Raw genomic sequence first — 20,093 nt, forward strand, 5'->3', positions numbered from 1 at the left:
TTTGAAGAAAGGTTTTTCAAATCAGACAAAGGAGTTAAAATCAGACAATATTAACAGGCCTGTGTTGAGACCAGCTGTATTTCTTTTATGGGGCATCACTTTACTCAGGTTTCAGCTAATTTGCCATAGTTGTATGTTTTAAGACCAATAAAGGCAGTGAGGATGATGGTATTCCTTTAGGTTCCAAGAGGGAACTGCCTTATTAACCTTGCTCACAGAGGGCACATGAAGTACCTTGTGTCTGCTTCTGATTTTTGTTTTTACCATTTTTTCTGTAATTTCCAAAATATCACATCACACAGTAATACCTATGAGAATGTGTAACTTACCGGTAACCGGGTATTCTCGTTTGATTCTAAATCCTACATTTCTGCCTTCTATTGTTCTCTTACACCATTGTTTTTTAAACCATGAACAATCACAGATGAAATTATGTAAAGTTGGGTCATTTGTTAGCATCAGAGCTAGTGTTCTCATTCCTGTCAGTCTTTTATTTTTTTTTTAGATTTACTCGTTTATGCATATAAGAGCCAGAGTGTAGACCAGAGGTACAGGGCGGGAGAGGACCCACCAGAGGCAGAGTGGGGAGAACAGGTGGATCTATGAAATACATTGCTGAAGGGAGGAGTGAATGAGACAGACAAGGTCTGTGCTATGCGGGTCAGCTCCCTGGTCAAGGATGAACTCACGCTGCAATGACTGCCGACAGCTTGAGAATGCTGAGACTTAGTCCCGTGTGGAGCCACCAAGGAGACCCCATTCCTGTAAGTCTTGAGAAGAGGCTACTGTCTGGCCAGAGCAGACTCTGTCTTTTCGTTCAGCATTGTTACTCTTATTATTGCTCAACACTATGACTAGACCAGAGTTTTACATTTCTTTACAAATAATTTCTCCACCTGTGTTTAAAAATCAGGAGTAAAAAAAGATTTTTCCAACAGTCCAATGACAAATTGCATTTTATTCAATTTTTTCTAGTGAACTCAGGTGTTTAAATGTTTGCTTCTGGAGAAGAACTGAAAGTGTAGAAGAAAAGCGGGGCCCTCTAGGTAAGGCGCAAAAGAAATCAGTGGAATGTCAGCTTCAATTCAAGAGTTTCACAACTTACAAAGAATTTATTTATGCATTACAGAACTTTTCTCAAATGTTTTTCACATAATTCCACACAGCAGTCTACTAGAAAAGTAGAATTGTACAACACCAAAATAACATTGTTTCTTAGTACAAATTGCTAATCAAAAAAGGTAAGTGAAGGCAAGTTTAATAACAACAGACAGTAAAAGGGGTGTTGCCAATCCAGCACCTGGCAGCCTCTGTTCTCAGACCCAGACCCGGGGTGGGGAGCTCTGCTCACGCAGTCAGACGCAGTCAGACCTCGGGGTGAGCTTTGGTATTTACATTTACTTTAAAAGAAAAACAATAGTAGTGCACCCAGGGGCATTTCCATCACTCCATTTTGGTGTGCTATGAAGACAACAGATCAGGAAAACATTGTAGGCATTCACACTATAACAGTGGGTTTTCTATGCTAACCACACAATAAAATAAATCAGCCTCTCCCAAACCATAATACTCTAGGTCTAGAACATGCTTGAGGAATAATATTGACAGAAATCATTCATTGAGATGTTTTAAATTACATTTATTATAATTTAAATGTTACTATTTAAATCCCAGAAATTTCAGTGCTGAGGAAACATAGACGCATTTGGAAAAATACAGGACCCCAAATATAGCATAAAATCCCCCTATATCCCAGTATAATAACCCCCTCCCTACTATTAAAATCATTTATTTTCCAAGATTACAGATAAATGGGACTTCTTTTCATAATAGAACTAGAATAAGTGGGTTTAATAGGCCCCTGATACAGTTCCATAATTGGTGAAAATAGACTTCTTGTTATGACTAAAAATATAGATTTTTTTTAAAACTACAGAACCCAGCAGCCAGTTTTCTGCTTTGCTATATACCCCCCGAAAAGTCAAGCAAAGTCTACAAAAATAGCAATTAACTTTAAAAAATATTTTCACTTTTAGAACAAATTTAAGTTACATTCAGATGTGATAGCTATTTTTAAGAGAAAGGTGCTCTGAGGTCCTTCCTCTCCTCGGCTGGGCCCAGGTTGCTGTGCCTGTCAGTAGCGGGTTTGGTATTCGTGATGCCACCGGTTGAAGTCATTGTAGAACAGAACGATGCTTCCTGAGGCCATGCCAGAAATGATGCACCTGGAAGACGGAGGCAGACGTTTACACTGCGGGAAGCTGTGACTAATAACTGCCCGCTGCTGGTCACCAAGGTAAGTAGAGATGATGGCAGTCCAACCTACACTTTTTGAGAACTCAGGAATGTCTGAAATTCAGTCCTGAGTAAGTTCAGTGCCACAGCCGACATGCCATTGTTTGCCTTTTCATGGAAAGCATAGCCAGTCACTAAATTTCTGCATAAATTGCTAATTCCTATGGGGGACCAGGCTGGTGAATCCTACCTTGTACATTAGGAATCAGAATCAAAGATTCACAATCTCAGAGTCACTGCTGATGGAGGAAGCAAGATACATGAAGAGTGAGAAAACAGTGGTGACCAAAATTTGGGCTGAGATCTAATCTACAAAGGCATGTTTTATGTCCCATATGCTGTAGGTAGAGGCCTGGTCTTCCTCACACAGCAGCTCACAAAATGATCACTAATGGCAGGAGCTACTACTACCAGGGCTTGCTCTCCTGTTCCTGACAAGGTGGAACAGGAAAAGCAGTAAGACAGGTGTTTGGAAGAGCTGCTCATCTTAGTGCTTTCTCTGTAGTTTGCTTAGGTAGGACCAATCTAACCAAAATTATATTTTATAAAATACAAAAATTAAGAACTAAAATGTGCTATTAGTATTAAAAAATCAGCTGAAAACATAAGACAGTAATGAGAAATGTCTTATCAGTAATTAACTGTAGAGAATTAAAATAATCAAAAGGCAGACAGGCAAAATGAATAAAAAGCATGATGAAATTACATGTTGTCTGTAAAAGATCTATACAAGTTGAAAGGATGGGAAAAGACATGCCATTCAAGAAGTGATACTGAGGAGTGTACTAGGGTGGCCAGAATAAATAAATTGGGATTTAAGTAAAATGGAGAGTACTATTACATTGACAAAAAGGTAAATTCATTACAAAAATAAAGGGAAAAAGATTAATGGATAGAAAAACCAGGACATAGCGTAAGAAATACTAAAATAACTAAATTTGTAACTATAAGGCAAATTGGATTTTATAGTTTTTCTGAAGTACTCTAATAACATATGCCATACTATACAGTATATATTGTGTATGATAAATGTCATATTACATGTGCTTTACTTTCTATTATCATGCTGTTATAGCCATATCACTGTCATTGTATAAGCCATCATGCCATAAAATATATGGCACATGCAATATAGAAAATATCACATAGGCCACAAACACCACAAACACTATCTCCCCCATATTATCTCTGTATTGCATGTCAAGCTATAATATCCATATCGCACGCTGTGCTACACTGTCTGCATCATACGTGCCATGCACCTTATATTGCACATGTGATTTTTACCAGGTTGTACGTATGCACTAAAGCTGTTTATCTCATGTCCATATGATATTCTCCATATTGCATGGCATGCTATAATGCCCATGACACATACTATATTTTATAGTGCCCATGCGATAAGTGGTTTATTGCCTGGGTTCTAAATATGGCATGCACGATATGGACATCATTGCATGGCATGTAATATGGAAGTTATCATATGGGCGCAAAATGGTGTGCCTGCAGCCCATGCGATAAGTGATTTGTTGCATGGTTGTGGCACAGGGGCATACATATATAGCATATGTCATAAGTTGTTTATTACACGGGCTATATTTACAATATTGCATATGCTGTAGGGTCTCCAGAGCATGCTGTATGTCCTTTATGGCATTTGCTATACTTACAATATTGCACCCCATGGTATGCAAGTCACTTAGTGTATGGGCCATAGTGTGGCTATAATTTTCTATAAATTGTGTGCATATATACACACACACAGTGGGTACAATATTATAAATATAGCATATGCCAAATAGGACATACAGCAGGTGCTATAATTCTTATACTACACAGGCCACACTATATATTTATCATATTGAAGGCCATAGCATATATAAAATTAGTCTTTATTTCATATGCTATATTTTCCATATGGCATGCAAGTTCTAAATTGTATGTATTCCATCCACATGCTCTGGATTTTATTACATCATATATATTGCATACCTCCTTTAATATGACATGTGATAATATATGGTTTCTTGTATGACATGTAAAGTGCTATACAGTATGGCACACTAGTCTTAAGTACATATAGTGTTTATGTTCTAGCTTGTACATTACATGACATTATATACACATGTGAATATGTATTCATATGATTGTTTACATTTATTTAGATGTACTTACAGTTATGTACTGAATACTTTTAGGTCCAAAGTGTTATTTATGTATGTATTTTTACATCACTGTTCCTCACAGGGTAATCCTTTTAGAACTCCACTACCAAGTAACCCATGAACTGTCATCGATCTTTGTGTGCTTTTCCCTCCCTGCTGAATGTCTGATTTATCTTACATCTGCTAGTTTTTGGGCTCCCCCCCCCCGATCCTGTGTTTGGTTCCCCTATATTCCTCCTGTAAGTAAAATCATCTGATTTTCTTCTTTGTCTTATTTCACTGATTATAATCCCTTCCAGCTCCATCCATGTTGCAAATGGCATGAGTTTACAGTTTTTGACTGCAACATTTAATTTATATCTTGATGTATATATTTCTATTCTTTTAAGTATATGCAAGTATATGTGAAACAATTTTGGAATATTATAGTATGTATAAAATATATACATAAAGATGTACACATTCAGATGTATGAATATATATACATATATATCTTAATAACAGCCTAGTATACATTTTCCTCATGTGCACAGGGAGCATAGTCTGGGACAAACCACATGTTAGTTACACCACTAAACTATTCTTATGTGCAAAGATATAACCAATGGGTCAAACAGGAAATTCCAAGGGAAATTAGAAATTTATCTGAAGAAAAAGTAAAATGAAAACACAACAAACCTTACTGGCTCTCTAAGAGAAAAATTTGTACCTCTAAACACATACATTAGAAAGATCTCAGTAGCATATAACTATACCTTATGGAACTAGAGAAAAGAAAATAGAGAAAATCAGCAAAATAAAACCATTAGATAGATGTCTTTAAAAAAAAGTTTCAAATTACTAACATTATAGAGTGGAAACATTTGTAAGAGAATACCAAGACCAAATGCATACTGAAAATATTTTAGCAACACTATATCTAAATTGAATCATGAGGAAGTAGAAAATTTGAAGACTTGTAACATTGGAATTCAATGTTTTACAAGAGAAAGTTCTGCCCCAGATGGCCTCACTGGTGAGGCCATCTAACAGTCTTTTAATATGCTGAATAGAAGAGAACACTTCCTCACACTTAAGTCACACAAACACATTAAAAGAAATGTATAGACCAATATTCCTTTAACAGTGCAAAAGATCTTCACAAATTTTGCAATCTATGTGCCATGCTCAAGCACACAAGTATTTTTTTCTATGGTATCATAAAACAATGTCAACAGAATTAACAAACATTTCACAAAATCATCCTAATGGATGCAGAAAAGGCATCTGTCAGAACGCAAAATCCCTTCATGCCAAAACAAACTAGGAAGAAAAGGAAGTACCTTAATGTGATAAAGAGCAGAGTAAGACGAGACTACGTGCTTCCACCACTTCTATTCAAGTATTGGACTTCATGAAAATTAAGAGAATGAAAATTAATACAAATGAGCGATCACTCCATAGCTATTTGGGTGGTATTTTATGAAAATATTGCAAGTGTGGTAAGGATGTTGAGAAGCTAGTAGTCTCGTACATTGCCAAGGGGCAACAGGAAAAGGTTTCAGTCACTATGGAAACAGTTTAGCATTTCCTTAAAAAGTTACACAGAGTTAACACAGGACCCGGTTATGTGCCCAAAAGAAGTGAAACAGGGATTTGTATAGGTATCTGTGCACAAATGTGCACAGACACACAGATGAACAGGGTGTGGTGCTACCCGACAAGGGGCGTGCTTGAGAGGTGTCACTGGGCGGTTCTGTGGTGCAAGTGTCAGAGGGTGATGAGCACCTGCAGAGGGCGTGTGGAGCCCCCAGACGGAACCAGCAGGCAGCTGTGGCCGCCTTAGAGAGGAAGGAGATTTGATCTCGGGCAACATGGATGAACCTGGGAAACCTGACCATGTGTTACACGCAATGAAGCAGAGATTAAAAAAAAAAAAAAAAAGGACAAATACTGCACAAGTCCACTTTCAACATGCACCGAGAAGAGGCAAATTCAGAGACATGAGGTGAGCTTGGGAGAGGAAGGACGAGAACAGCTGCTGTGTGGGGTGATGATGGCCGCAGAGTGAATGCACTGATGCTTCTGAGCTGTGTGCCAAGAAGTGACTTCAATGGTAAATTTTATGTGTCTGTTACCACAGTAAAAATAGCTGAAATGAGTGACTGTACGTATTAAGAGCGTACTGCGTGACAGAGGGACCCCCTCCTTCCAGTTTACCACTTGGTAAGCAGTAAGCCAGATTTCTCTATGGAATCCTACTGAGCAGAGATAAAGACGTTTTACAGTACATATTTATGGCTCTTAGAAAAAACATAAGAAAATAAAAGGCTCTTATAGCAGTGTGATCAGCGTGATGGTTACTTAAATCCTACCTCTTCCTGGGGGACTCAGCCTCCGTCCAGGAGCAGTGACACCGTCAGAAAGAAATCCAACTTTTTGAGAGGCACACTGGAAGCCCGACCCTCCGCTGGGCACCGCTGCCCACCCTGCTGCACAGCCCACACGCACCTGCCACCTCCGCGCAGCCGTAAGCCACACTGGAAGTGAAGCGGGTGCCGGTCTTACCTCTGGTCGTAAGACAGGGCCATGGCCCGGATGCCGGCGTCACAGCCTGGGTAGGTGAAGAGCTTCTTGAGGTCAGAGACTTGCCAGACCACGACCACCCCGTGGTCGCCTCCTGTGAGCAGGTACTGCCCGTCCCGGCTCAGCTGGATGGCCTGCAACAGAGCGGCGCTCAGCGGGGAAGTGGCCCAGGAGCCCGAGCCCCACTGCCCTCGGTCCCCGCCACCGCGGGAGGGCCCAGGCGGCCCCTATGGACCCGACATCTGCTGCTTTTCAGAACTCAGACAAAGCTGGGCAGTAGTGGAGTTTTTGGTTTTTAAATTCTTGCTTGGAAAGCAAAACACGCTCAGTCCTTCAGGTGTTGTCCACGGCGCCTCTGGGGCCCGGGGCCAGGCCGAGGCAGCTGTGCGGCGAGGAGCCCGCGCCAGCCCCTTAGATGCGCTGCGGCCTGGCCGGGCCCATCTTGTACTGAGGCTGCGGGCAGTGCTGGCTCACTTCAGATCCTCAAAGCCCCCCACCTGGGGGCTCTGGCTCCCCGGGAGAAGGCCGGCAGCTCTGACAGTGTCCCTAGGCTGGCTGGACTTTTACAGCAGCAGGAGCTGGACTTGAACAAGAAGCCGGACTCCAAGGTAGATTCAGTGCCAGCCGAGCTCTCCTTTGCCCACAACTGCCTGCCTCAGAAGCGCAGACCCCAAAACCTGCTCTCCAATTCCGCAGGGGTGATCAAAGTACTCTTTCATGTCACACTGAAAATTACATGAATTTCAAATGTCAGTGCCCATAAATAAGGACTATTGAAACAGTATCTGCAATAGGAGCCAGAGCCTGCAAAGCCTCAAATATTTACTGTTTGCCCCTTTCTAAAGTGGGCCAACACCTAGTGAGAGGGCCCCTTCCTGCTGCAAGCGCTCACCTGCCCACCAAGCCCTTCCCTGAGGTACACACCCCCTTTCTTTACATGACACTAGGAGTTCTCAGTCCCCGTGATCTGTGGGCACCGTGGAGGTGGGACTAAGACTGAGCTGTCGGGAAGGAAACCCCCTCACTTCCGGAGAGTGTTATTTGCTCTGCTCCGCACTAGTTTTAATGGTTACCTTTAGTCATTACCCTGTGACATTTTTTTGAATCAGAAAAGTAAGGATTATTTCATTGCTATGTGTTTACATTCATGTAAATGCCAACTGTTAGTGGTTTTGTAAATATAGTTCATTCTTCACAACACAAAAATACATCTAAGAAATGAAAACCCTGTCTATTCTCTAAATCTTAACCACATATAAATAATAAGATTTTTCAAGAGAAATACAAACCAATATGCCCACCCCTTCACAAATGGCAACCTCCAGGGAGTGTCGGGACCGGCAGTGATGAGTAGGACAAATAATTATTTCTATACTTATAAAATACAGCTGATGAAAGTCCATTAACCTTCTGGCTGGGGTTCACTTGAGTTTTATACTTGAGGCTTTTCACTGGATAAGTGCTATACTAAAACAAACCCATTAATCTTTAACTCTTTGTTCGAGTAAAGAACCTTGAATCCCAGTTTTGTTCGGACTAAAACCCGAGTTACATTTATCAGCATTCACAGCATTTTCACCAGCGCGGTACCTGTCAAAGTGCAAACCATGTTTTGCCTGCCTTTTTCCTAAGCAACTGTCAATGAGGCTTCTTGAGCAGCACCCCACCGGCCCCTGGCCTGTATGCCCACAGCCCCGTAACCTGTGTGCCTCTGCAATATGTAGCCGGGTGAGACTAGAGCTCGAGAGACCCAGAGATGGGAGGGTCTTGTCCTCTGAAGCCCCGAGTGCCTCTGGAGAGGCCACGCTGTGCAGATCCTCAACACAGCTTCCTCGGGAGAAGTGAGGAAATGGATCCTCTGGGTGCAGTGGTGGACAGAATAACTCGGTGGCTTCATACAGGCTGTCTACTTACATTTTAGTGATCAGCTGCCTCGCTGATGTGCTATATGTTAACCAAAATGCTGCCGAGCGATCTGGCATCTAAATAAAAACAGGTGGGAAACCTTGGTGACTGCAATGGCTGCCCAGGCTGCGTGCCTGCAGGGCTCCTGGTTTAGCAAGCATCTTTACTCAGGCCTGTGCTGCTGGCTGACTCATTCCCTCAGCCGCCTTTCCTCACTCAGCTCAGGTGCCGGGAACTGCAGTTCTGCTCTGATGGGCCCAACCTGGTTGCCCTCTGCCCTGAGGCAGTGAGCTGTGCGGCAGCTGCCGGAGCCCTGAGCAGGCAGCGCTCGCTGTAGACCAGCTCCCTTTAATCACACAGTTGCCACATGGAAGTTAGTATGATAAAGTGCAGGAGTGCTGGGGAAAAGGCAGCGGATTGCTTAAACCCATAATCCAGTGGGAAATATTACCGAGGACAAAACAATGGCCATGAGGCACGAGGAAAACCCACTTGTGTGAGGCCTGAGCCGCCTCCCTGCCGCCGTCTCAGGAGCAGCTCAGAGCCTCTGGTGCTAACTGAAATGCCACAGAAATTGTTTTAGCCAGCAAGGGACTTCAAATTATTTTACAGATTTACTAGTGTAACTGACAATATAATTGCAACTCAAAGTGACAGATTATCAAAATTACTATTGTAAAGACTGAAGGAAAGGAAAACCTCTGATGGGTACTTGCTTTGAATGACTGTGGGAAGGAAGGAAAAATAAAAGCCGAGTGTCAGCGTACGCCTTCCTGCTGGATACCGTCAAATGCAGTGGAGAAAAATGCAGAAAGACGGAGTTTCCTGAATTAAGAAATGAACACTACAGGAGCTAGGAGTGCCCCTAATTTGATCAATGAGATCGCTAGTCAGGATTTTAGCCCCTCTAATACCTCCTGACTGTGCCCAGGTCAGCAACAGGCAGCTCCGTGTCCTTGTGTTACCTGATGATTTTCTCTTGGGATGGAGGGAAGGCCCGCAGCAACTCAAAACCACGTTGGCGGGGGGGGGGGGCGAGGTCCCCCCCCTCCCTGGCCACACTGATGGAAAGGTGAGCTCACTGACGAGAGGTCATCAACTCACCCTGATGTTGTCATCAGTCTCCACTGTGGCCTGGAGCTTCCCGTTCACGCTGAATGTACAGAAGCAGCAGTTCTCGTAGAATATGACACAGTGGCCCTCCCTGGAAGCCTGAATGAGTTTTGGTTTCAGGCAGTTTTCAGGACCCTCCAAAGTCCTTAGTAGGTCTCCATTCATGGAATGTATGAGGCATGGTCCTTCTGGCACAGAGGAGAAACAGGCAAAGCTCATTTTAGTAAGAACAGACAGATGTGATCTGAATCTTGAGCATAGGTCAGAGGATTATAAAACCACGTTACAGTTAAAGAAAGCTTAAAAAAGTTATCTTTTATCTGTTATTTTACATAATCTCCTCGGCATGCCCACCAGATCTCACCTTCCACCTGGGGGAGAAAGAAGCTGAGTCACGGACTTCTTCCCAAGAGACAGGAAGTTAACTTGTGAAAAGCATTATGCCAACAAGTGAAAAAAATGTGAGGAATTTAGAAAGGGACAAATTTTAAATCCTAGAAGAGCTGCCAGGGAGGTTGGGACATAATGAAACATGGGCACACATGACTCCCCACGTTACACAGGGGGCCAGAGAGCAGCATGTGGGCAGTTTCTGAAGGCCTCAGCCTTTCCCCTCCCATTGCCCACACCTGTGTGGGGAAGGTCTGTTCCGGTGGCTCCCACCCCACAGTAAGCTCTTGTGCTTCTCCTCATCAAGGAGCAGCAGTGCTCAGTCCTCCACACACCACATCATGCTCTGCAGGCTGACTGGTCCCAGGCTGACCAGCCCCAAGGCTGACCAGCCCCGGGCTGGGATGCTGGAGGAAGAGGAGGTGAGAACTGCAAGTGGCTGGTGGAGAGCAGAACCTTTCCTCTATTTTGTCTGCTGCATGCAAGTCTACAACGATGAGCAAAGTTGGTTGTGTGATCAGTTCTGAGAGGTCTGAGGTGGACAAGAGGGTAACTGGGTGCACACGCTGCTACGCTCCCAGCCAAGTCGCCCGTGGCTACATGGACTCATCCTTGTTCCCACACAAGACAACCGGCAGCACGCCCTGGCAAAAATAGGGTTTCTGGATCACTACGAGTTTTTAAATCTTTAACTTCCTCAACTTAAGTGCATTCAGCCAGTCTTTGCTTTGCACGGCTCCCACATGCCTGCACGTTAGTTATAACTCCAAAAGGCATCAGTCCTTTGCTGCTTAAGCTGAAGCTTCAGTCAGTATGTCCCAAGTGCCCGCTTCAGGGCCAGCTTTGGGCCGACAACACTGTGTGAACAGAGGTGCATTGTGACCACTGAAATTCCATCACGTCTTTAGTCAGTGAGTGGACACTGCATGTCTGCTACTCGGCTCCTGCACAGAGCGCAGACTCTTTCCCTCTCTGTGTGAAGCAAGAACAGCCTGGAAGTTGGTTCGTTGATTTCACACATCTACTTTGAATGACACATACTCCGAAACTCATGTTAGCTGAGGGTATGTGAAATTATTACTGGGCATAAGGGGAGAAAGCCAGTAGTTAGTAGAATTCTTGCTGTTATTATTTCATTGTTTGGACCAACTAAATTTTTAAACATGAGCCTCTGAATATTTAATGTCTTGTTAGCTAGACTCAGTATTACAGTTCAAGAAACAGACAGTTTATGCTCCCCCACTAGGTAAGCCTGAAATGGGAGCTCACAGTACTTTTCTGTGAGTTCAGGCCACAGCACAAGACAGAGACAGAGAGAGGGATGAACTATCAGGAAGGAATAAGAATGCACTGGAAACAGCTCTCTATTCACGGTCAGATCCTGACTTGTTGTGTGCTTTGGGGAAGCCTGCCCAAAATATCTTTGCCCAAAATAGATGATGATGCTACTCGGCAAGGCTCCAGGCAGCACAGTGTAACTGTCTCTGCAGTCTATTCTCAGTGCCATCCTGGCCCCTGCCTGGTTCTGAAATCTGGAAGTTATGCTGGATCAGAGGTTTCCATTCAGGTGAAGCTGGAGCTCAGCCCAGCCAGAACCCAGGAGAGTAAACAAATGACAAAGCTGTTCCTTGTTCTTCCCTTACTTTAGAGCAATGTTGTGAACCAGAATATCCCCTGTGAAGGCAATACTCCATGGCCGGGCTGCCCCACAACATCACTGCTGGTCCTGTGTGGACACTCAGCCCTGGAATGTGGCAAGGGCCCTGGGGAACTGAACGTTTCAGTCACTGGCTAAGCTGCTCTCTCTCTGGTCAGAAACCGGCCACCATAACAGTGCAGTTCTTGGCCAAGAGGTGCCACATTCGTGCCTCGTGACTTCTACAAAGGGGCTGGGACTGACCTTTAGAGCCGCTCAACACCAGGCCGAGCTCGGCACAGATAGCAGCACACGTGATCTCATAGTCGTGTCCTGTCAAAATGGCCCGGGGAGTGGTGGTCTCACCTTTGGGAAAAAGCAGATGAACAGAACAAATCAAACATTGCAGGGGATTACCTCCCACTACTCAAACCAAATGTAATGCCTAAATCTTTGATTTGTTGTTTGGAAATGTGTTCAAAAATTCTGTTCTAGAACTAAGTCCAAGAGTTATGCTGTAACTTCAGGGCCAACTGTTACTGAATTTCTAATCCTTACATGATGATCAAGCTATAGTTCAAAACTTAAAGTAAGATCAAGAGCTGTATTATAAAATTCCTCTGATACTTTTCAAATAAACATAAGCCCCCTGACTAGATGATTTATGGGCGCGTCTCACAGTAGGAACTTCGGCTTCATTCATATTTCAAAGAAAGGCAGAGATGCCTTCCCCACAGCCCCCACCCTCTCGGCCCAGAGGACAGGGACCCCATCTGAGGGAAACAGCCCGGCACAGGATCCCAACCTCCAGGAAGCCCCTCCTATACCCATATTATCTTTACTGAGCTTATAAATATTTTCCTGATGTATCAATTTTACACAGTTATTTCAAAGAATAAAGGGGAAGTTCTTACATACAATTCTGGATAATTGAAAATTAAGAGGAGGTGAACAAGGGGGAACAGAGAAAGACGCTCAAAAAATGGGAACTGTTTCAAAACATTTTCACAGGTAGGAGGAAGTCATTCTATATTTTCATCCCCAAACTAAAAAGAAAATGGCTGGCATATAAGGAATCGATTCCATGGCTGGCCCCAGAACAGATAAGTGAAAGTGGTGGATTTGATTTTTGCCAGGCCACAAGGATAAAAAATTCTGCAATGAGCCTGAAGAATACTATGCTAAGACCAAACATCTTTTAGGTTTATAGTCTTAGGGGAAAAGCCACAAAACAAACAAAGAAAAAAAAACCCTTTGTGAGGCTAGAGAGCAGGATTCTGCTTACAGCTGGATTTGGATTGGTTTTGATATGACTGATAAATGACACTGAGTATCTACAAAGGGCTTTCTGTACCCGACAGTAGGTCAGCAAGACCAGAAGCAGAACTCTGTAAAAGAATGAGTTGTCTTCCAACCCCAGGCCCTTGGTCAGCCTTGGAATAGCCATGTGCTGAGGAGAGCGCTGGCAGGCCAGGGAAAGTCCAGCAGAAGCCTGCCGTGGTGAAGCAAGTACTGGCTGTCAAAGAAAATGAAACTAGCTTCCAAAGCAGTTGTTTTATATGATGGGTCAATGAGTTCTCTGACGTTTCATGCAAAGTATGTGTACAGGTCTATGTTCTTCTGGAGGAAAGAGTAAAGGAGGAATTGGGAATTTTACTGAATGCACAGAGATCCAAGACCAAAAAATAAAACACAAAGAAGGTGAAGGCCCCCCAGCAAGAAGTCAGAGGTTCAGCATCTGCTCTTCTAGCCCTGTTTGCCTGCTTTCTGTGGCGCCATCATAGAGAGAGGCACCTCTGATGCCTTTATTAGAAAACATGCTACAGAAATGTGTCTGTCTCCACCCCCACAGAAGCTCTGGGTGATGACGGGTACTTCCAAGTGCGACTAAAGCATTATCTCAAATGGTGTGCTATGCTGGCTGGGCCACATGATGCCAGACTCTGGATCTGGCTGTCTGCTTACGGGCAAAGGGCGACCTCAAATGATGTTACAAAGAAGGGGATAGGTGGAACTAGGAGCTTGGTTTTACTTGAGTCCAAGGTTTTAGAACTTTAAGGAGGGAAGCCTACCTTAATTACAAAGTTGACATTTTCAAGCCAGAAAGATTTTATCACAAGAGCAACTATTTTTTCCTTAAAAAGTACAATCTGGGGGAAATCTTTTAAAGAAATAAATAATATAAGCGATCTGTACTTAAATTTCTATGAGATAACCCTGCCAGAAAAATTAGAAATGAATGTGTTAAATTTTAAAATGTCCCGAAGCTTTAGTTCTCATTTATGACCCCCTCCCTCAAGATGCCCTGCAATCCGAAATGTTGCCAGACAGTATTTTTAAAATGGTGCTCAGTTATGTGGACTGCAATATTTTCATAATAGAAAAATTAAAATCATTAGGATCTAAGGTATGCATTTTCAACATGACTCCATTTTTGGTCTTCATAAGTTATTCTATGGTGGTACAACTTGTGTTTTAACTTGTATTGTCTTGGAATTCTGCAGTGGAAAGTGAAGGTTTGAAGGAAAACTGAAGGCAACTGCCAGCAGCCCGAGTGAGCCAAGGCAAACAAAGGACAGATGGGTGGTGGCCGCCCAAAGGACAGTCAGGGAGCCGTGTCAGCAGAGCCTCTTGCTTTCTAGACCTAAGACTGCTTTCTCAGGGAGATGGGGAGGAAGTGAGAAGATTACTGTCAACTATTGTTTGTTTCCTGGAAGAGAGAGAGTTAATATACCCTTCTAATTACCCTGCAGAATTATTTTACACAGAGAATAGTCTATGACTTAGAGTTAGAGCTTAGGAAGCTTCCTGATTAGCCCCACTAAGTGGGTTAATATATAAGCATTCTTTTGTACAAACTCATAATTTAGACATTTTATAAGCCCAAATACTTGCACTTCACTATACACCAACAGTTTCTCTCCACAAATCAGGAGACTCCGACATACAGTTTCTCTCCACAAATCAGGAGACTCCAACATACTGTGTGATTTCAAAACTGAAACAAGATTTTTCTTTTCCTAGGGCCTTTAAATAAAGAACTGTTCAATGCTAGGACTCTGGCTTCAAAGTTTGGCAAATTTTCCCAAACCCAGGAAGCAGGTTAGACAGCTCAGGAAATATAGGGGGGAAGGGGGTAGGGGGGAGGGAAAGAAAAACAACAAATTAAAAGCATAAGGGTAAACTTATGATCATTGGGTTCTTCTCACGAACACTCACTGGCTTTCCTGCAAAAAGATTATGCTACTTAAGTTCCCTCCTCTCTAGGAAATATACATTAATAGTCTCTAAAAGTCCACACACAACAATATGAAGAGAGACTTCGTCTTACAAAGTTATTTCTGGTCTTGTTTAAAGACTGAACTTGGTACCATTTCCTGTGCTGTGTAGATCAAACCATCTTCAAATTTTTGCCTTAACTAAAAACCTGCTTAAATACTTGTTAGAACTTCATTCAACAAACCAAATACTTTAAATATTAAAATATAAGACTACAAGAAAAAAGATTGTATGGGATTTAAATTCTACAGGTGCAAAACGTTTTGGGTTCAACGGACATCTGAGGTGCCACTTGGGGTGAAATTGCTCGGGTAGGGTAAAGGTGCACAGCCTTTATGTGTGGTCACAGGGCTGATTCCTCTCTCTGCAGCCACACTGCCACAGCCTCCTGCCACAGAGCAGCCCAAGCATTAAGCCCCTCACAAAGAAAAGGCAGCGGTAGGTCGCACTTTATCTATGCATATGTCTGTCTGGAGCCGGAAGTAGAATCTGGGACCCGTGTAACGCATCGCCATTGCAGAGCTCACCTGTAGCTGTCCTCCTAGACTCTTTTCAGCTCACAGGGTTGTACCCAGCAGGAAAATTGGTTCAAAAGAGAAAATATTGGTTGTACACGACTGTTTCAAATACCCTAAACCTATCACTATTCCTCTCTGAAATCTCTAGTCCAAGTAAAGAGCAGGAGGAAAAGCCCCCCCCCCCGCAATATTAAGTTAATCTTTTGTTAAAAATTTGTAGTAGCTAATGAATATAAAAGAGTTTTGACTTTTGCTGATATAGTAGAATCCACTAAAAGCTAGGTCACAAGGTAGAAGAGATTCCCTTAAGAACCTTTTAAAAGCCTTATTACTTGAAACTCATTGTGGCTTTTGATAAAGCTGAAAGAAAAATTTATCTTGCTGCTACTTTCAGGGACTACACTTGAAACTCTTCTTAAAGAAAAAGAGAAAAAAGAGGATAGCCTTCTTGACCTGCTTTGAAAAGCCTGAGCAACTGCTTCAAAAGCATGGGTGTCTTTGTCCGGAGAACAGTTCACGGCTCCTGGTGCAGACCCTTGGCAAAGGCTGGAAAGGTGCGCAGTGACTCTGCAGGGACAGGCTTGGAGGCAGAGCGAGTCGGACAGATTACAGACAGTCAAAATTCTGTTAAGGACACCAGGACTCATCAGTGCTCTTGCTGTGCGCAGCTCAGAACACGACCCTGACATCATCTACAGATACTGCTATCACAGCCCAACTTGCAATTAAGCCACACAAAAGATCAACTGAACCCATGTTTAAAATATTAGGTGAAATGTTTTACACCACTAGGCAGAGTAAAATATGCTTTTATTAAATATGTTTCTTTGGTGTCCTCAAAACATTAAGTATATTTCCTCATTAAATGGATTCTGCACCACTTAACATCTGAAAATACAGAAGAAGAACAGTAATTTCTCTAGTATCCTGCTCATAAACATCCAAGTATTTAAAAAGATCTGTCTCCATAAAGGCAAAGGGGATTAAAATCCAGGTTACACACACACACACACACACACAAAAGACCTGGCATTTATTTCTGGCACATTTTGAGTTACACTTAGAAAAACGAACAAAGATTGTGATGTTTTTGGCGTCATCTCCTTAGTCTTAGGAACATTAAATTGCACAGCAGAGTTCTTATTAACAGTTTAAGTATGTTATTAGCAGAGAGAGAACTTATTCATCCATTCTTTTTTTTTTTTTTAATGCTATCTGTAATGAATGAAGCTTGGTTCAACATTTCCCTAGTCTCAGTTTTGAACAGATAAAATTATTTCTTCTTATTAATACTTAGTTCAGATGACTCCAGGCATGGAAGTTAACATTTACCATTGTTACTCACTCATTCCTTCACTCTATTCATTTAACACCATTGCTGGATTTAACACCATTTTACCCACTGGTAAAAACAGGGAAAGGATAAAACTATGGCCTTGTATTTATTTGTACATGACTTGATTTTAAATGGTCACTGGAACAGGTTTTTGTCAATTTTATTATAAACCTGCAGGTTATAATTATATATAGCTAAAAAGGCTAGAAAGCTGTGCTGAAATCCAAACTATTTTTATATAAGTATTTAACATTAACTGACAAAATCCTGAAATAAAAACAACAGACTTAATTTTCCACATTAGTAAATTAAAAAAAGAAAACTGGTTCTCCTTTTGTTCTTCCATATATGCACTGTTCTGCCTCCCACCCCTGTCACTGACCACTTAGAGAAGTAAAGCCAAATATGAAACCTGGTTTTGTTAAACAAAAGTAGGTCAAAATGGAGTACTCTCTCCAAAGGAGATATGTGTAATAACCTAAATAATTTGTTAAGTGTATATAAATGAAAAAAACCCTAAGTATTCCACATTACATGCCAGTTATTTCTTAATAGATGTTTCTAATTTGCACATATCTTTTAGTTCATTTTGATCACAATCTACTACAAACAAAACATTCATGTGAAATTGAATATTAAGCTTTCTCATGTGGTTCACCATAATGGTAAATCAAGAAAGGAAATGGCTGTTCTGAATTGGAAATGAGGTTATCCGTTAAATGTTTCTTAAACCTTTCCCATTAACTTCCTAATTTTTCAATGGGAATTATAACAATATACTCTATGAAAAGGGAGAATATCTGAAATTTGTTCTATTCATTCTACCTCTATCAGTCCATTCTTTCATCACTGTCTGGTGGGAAATGTTAATTTGGTTTGACTTATGGCCTGCAGAAAACAAAGTGTAGTTGCACTGATGGTGTGCCAGCCATAAGGTAGTAAATCTGATAGCTTCCTCTTGTGAATAATAGAATTATTAGTGCAAGACAAGCTAATGTTTCTTCAAATTATAAGTTCTTGATTTTAACCTTTCTCTTCCTCCTCTACCATCTATCAGGTGCAAATATAAAAAACAAAATCCTCTCATGACATATACTGTTATAAGAGCTCAACATAACAAAACTATATTGTCTTTTGAAAATGCCAAGAGTGCTTTATCGATAGACTCCATCAAGTTCTCTACAGTTGGTCAAGTTGAATCAAATTAAAAATGTAGCAGAGTGTAGTGGCTAAGAAGGTACCTCCAACCTAGAGTGCCTGAGTTTGAGTCAGGCTCCAGCATGCTAGCTGTATGGCCTCCCTTAGGTATGTTCTCGTAGTTCTAGTAAGATCTGGGAGCATCAGGGCGTATTTGTAATCTCTCTGGGCCTCAGCTCTAAAACAAGGATAGGAACATGGTTACCCCATGGGACTGCTACATAAAGTGCTCAGGTCTGTGCCAGGGAAGTGAGCGCCAGTAGGTATCACCTAGTAGAAGTGGTAGTGGTAGTAGCAGAATAATACCTATTTCACCAACTGTGGGAGACACTCCTCTTTTGATAATAGTATATTATATGGCCCTACCTGCATAAATGCCAAGTAGAGATGGTTCAAATTATTCTTGTTACTTGTAAAGGAGAAATATATTTTAGTTTCTAGGAGTTGTATCTTGATTTCTTCGGTTCTTTCTTTTCTTAGATTTTCCAATCTTCCCTGACAGGCATATAACTTTGGGTAAAACTACTATTGCATAAAAGCCTAGCACAAGAGGTGAAGGTACATTAAAATAATTAGATATTTACCCCAAATATCTTTGTTTTGAATTTTTAAGCACATGCTTGTTATAAAGTATCAGATAATTTAGTCCATTGTGAAAAACTGCATCCAAATTGTAGTACCTGCAAATAACCATTGTCAACATTCTGTTGGCTATTATTCCAGATCTTTTTCTATGGCTAAATATACATGGGACACAAGGTATGTCTATGTCACATACACACAAATAGATATCGATACTTAAAAGGTATCACATCATAACCATGTGTTCTGTTGATTATTTTACACTTAGAGCAGATTTTCCCATGTTGCTATCACAACTTCATAAAAGAACATACCACTCTCACATAACTTACTGCTCTTCTCCTACTTTCTTGAAATTTTCATTTGCTGATTCCCCATAGAGGGGCTGGATTTTGGTTTTAGTTCATTAATAATTCCTGTACCTACATATTGGTATAGAGTAATGTAAACATTAAAAATTCTACTTCAAAAACATAATGAAGATAGTTAGAAAGCTATTGAAGTGAAACCTTACCAGGATTGTTGATATGTAACACTAAGAGTATGAATATCAATTATGACTTCTTAAGAATATCAATTAAAATTAAAGACTTATTTATATATCCTAGCTGCATAAAATTCTTTGCAGTTTGTTCTCCTTAACATTTTCAAGGTGCCTTTGTCAAAAATAGATATTTAAGGTCCCTAGTGAAAACTAGAGGGTTATACTTTATAACCCTATTAAAAATATACTTTATAAGTACTATCTATTAAAAATATACTTTATAAGTACTTAATTTTCATAGATGTTCAGGAATATTTAAAGTACAATATACATATGTGCAATGCTGTTACAACTTCTCTGTTTTTTTGAAAGATGTGTAGTTATAGGGTGTCCTACTTAAATGTATGTGTAGTTGTCGTTCATTATCTCTCTCACTGTTTTTGTTCATCTATTTCTCCCCCATCCCAAAATACACATATACATGTACTATCTAACAGCAGAAGAATCACACTTACAGGGTGAAAATTCAGGGGGGAGGGTGAGTAATTTGCTAATTCAGAGTATATCCAGTCTCAATTAAATGAAAGACATATTCAATATGTTCTTTGAGAGCCTATATATACAGTGA

General features: G+C 41.4%; 1 protein-coding gene across 2 annotated transcripts in view; it reads right to left on the bottom strand.

Moving 5' to 3' along the window:
* Nucleotides 1–1,068: 1,068 nt before the first annotated feature.
* Nucleotides 1,069–20,093, bottom strand: part of LRBA (LPS-responsive vesicle trafficking, beach and anchor containing) — a 497,077-nt gene continuing 478,052 nt past the window's right edge. The window contains exons 53-56 of one of the 2 annotated variants that reach the window (XM_004685322.2): nucleotides 12,334–12,435; nucleotides 10,035–10,231; nucleotides 7,008–7,159; nucleotides 1,069–2,225 (exon numbers count right to left, since the gene is read on the bottom strand). In XM_004685322.2, the coding sequence (XP_004685379.1) occupies nucleotides 2,135–2,225; nucleotides 7,008–7,159; nucleotides 10,035–10,231; nucleotides 12,334–12,435 (542 nt within the window). In that variant the 3' untranslated portion in view covers nucleotides 1,069–2,134. The remainder of the gene's footprint in view (nucleotides 2,226–7,007; nucleotides 7,160–10,034; nucleotides 10,232–12,333; nucleotides 12,436–20,093) is intronic. The other variant, XM_012726881.1, reaches the window with a different exon arrangement.

The sequence above is a fragment of the Condylura cristata genome, unplaced genomic scaffold (genome assembly GCF_000260355.1).
Source record: "Condylura cristata isolate star-nosed mole 26May11 unplaced genomic scaffold, ConCri1.0 scaffold00018, whole genome shotgun sequence".
Lineage (NCBI taxonomy): Eukaryota > Metazoa > Chordata > Mammalia > Eulipotyphla > Talpidae > Condylura > Condylura cristata.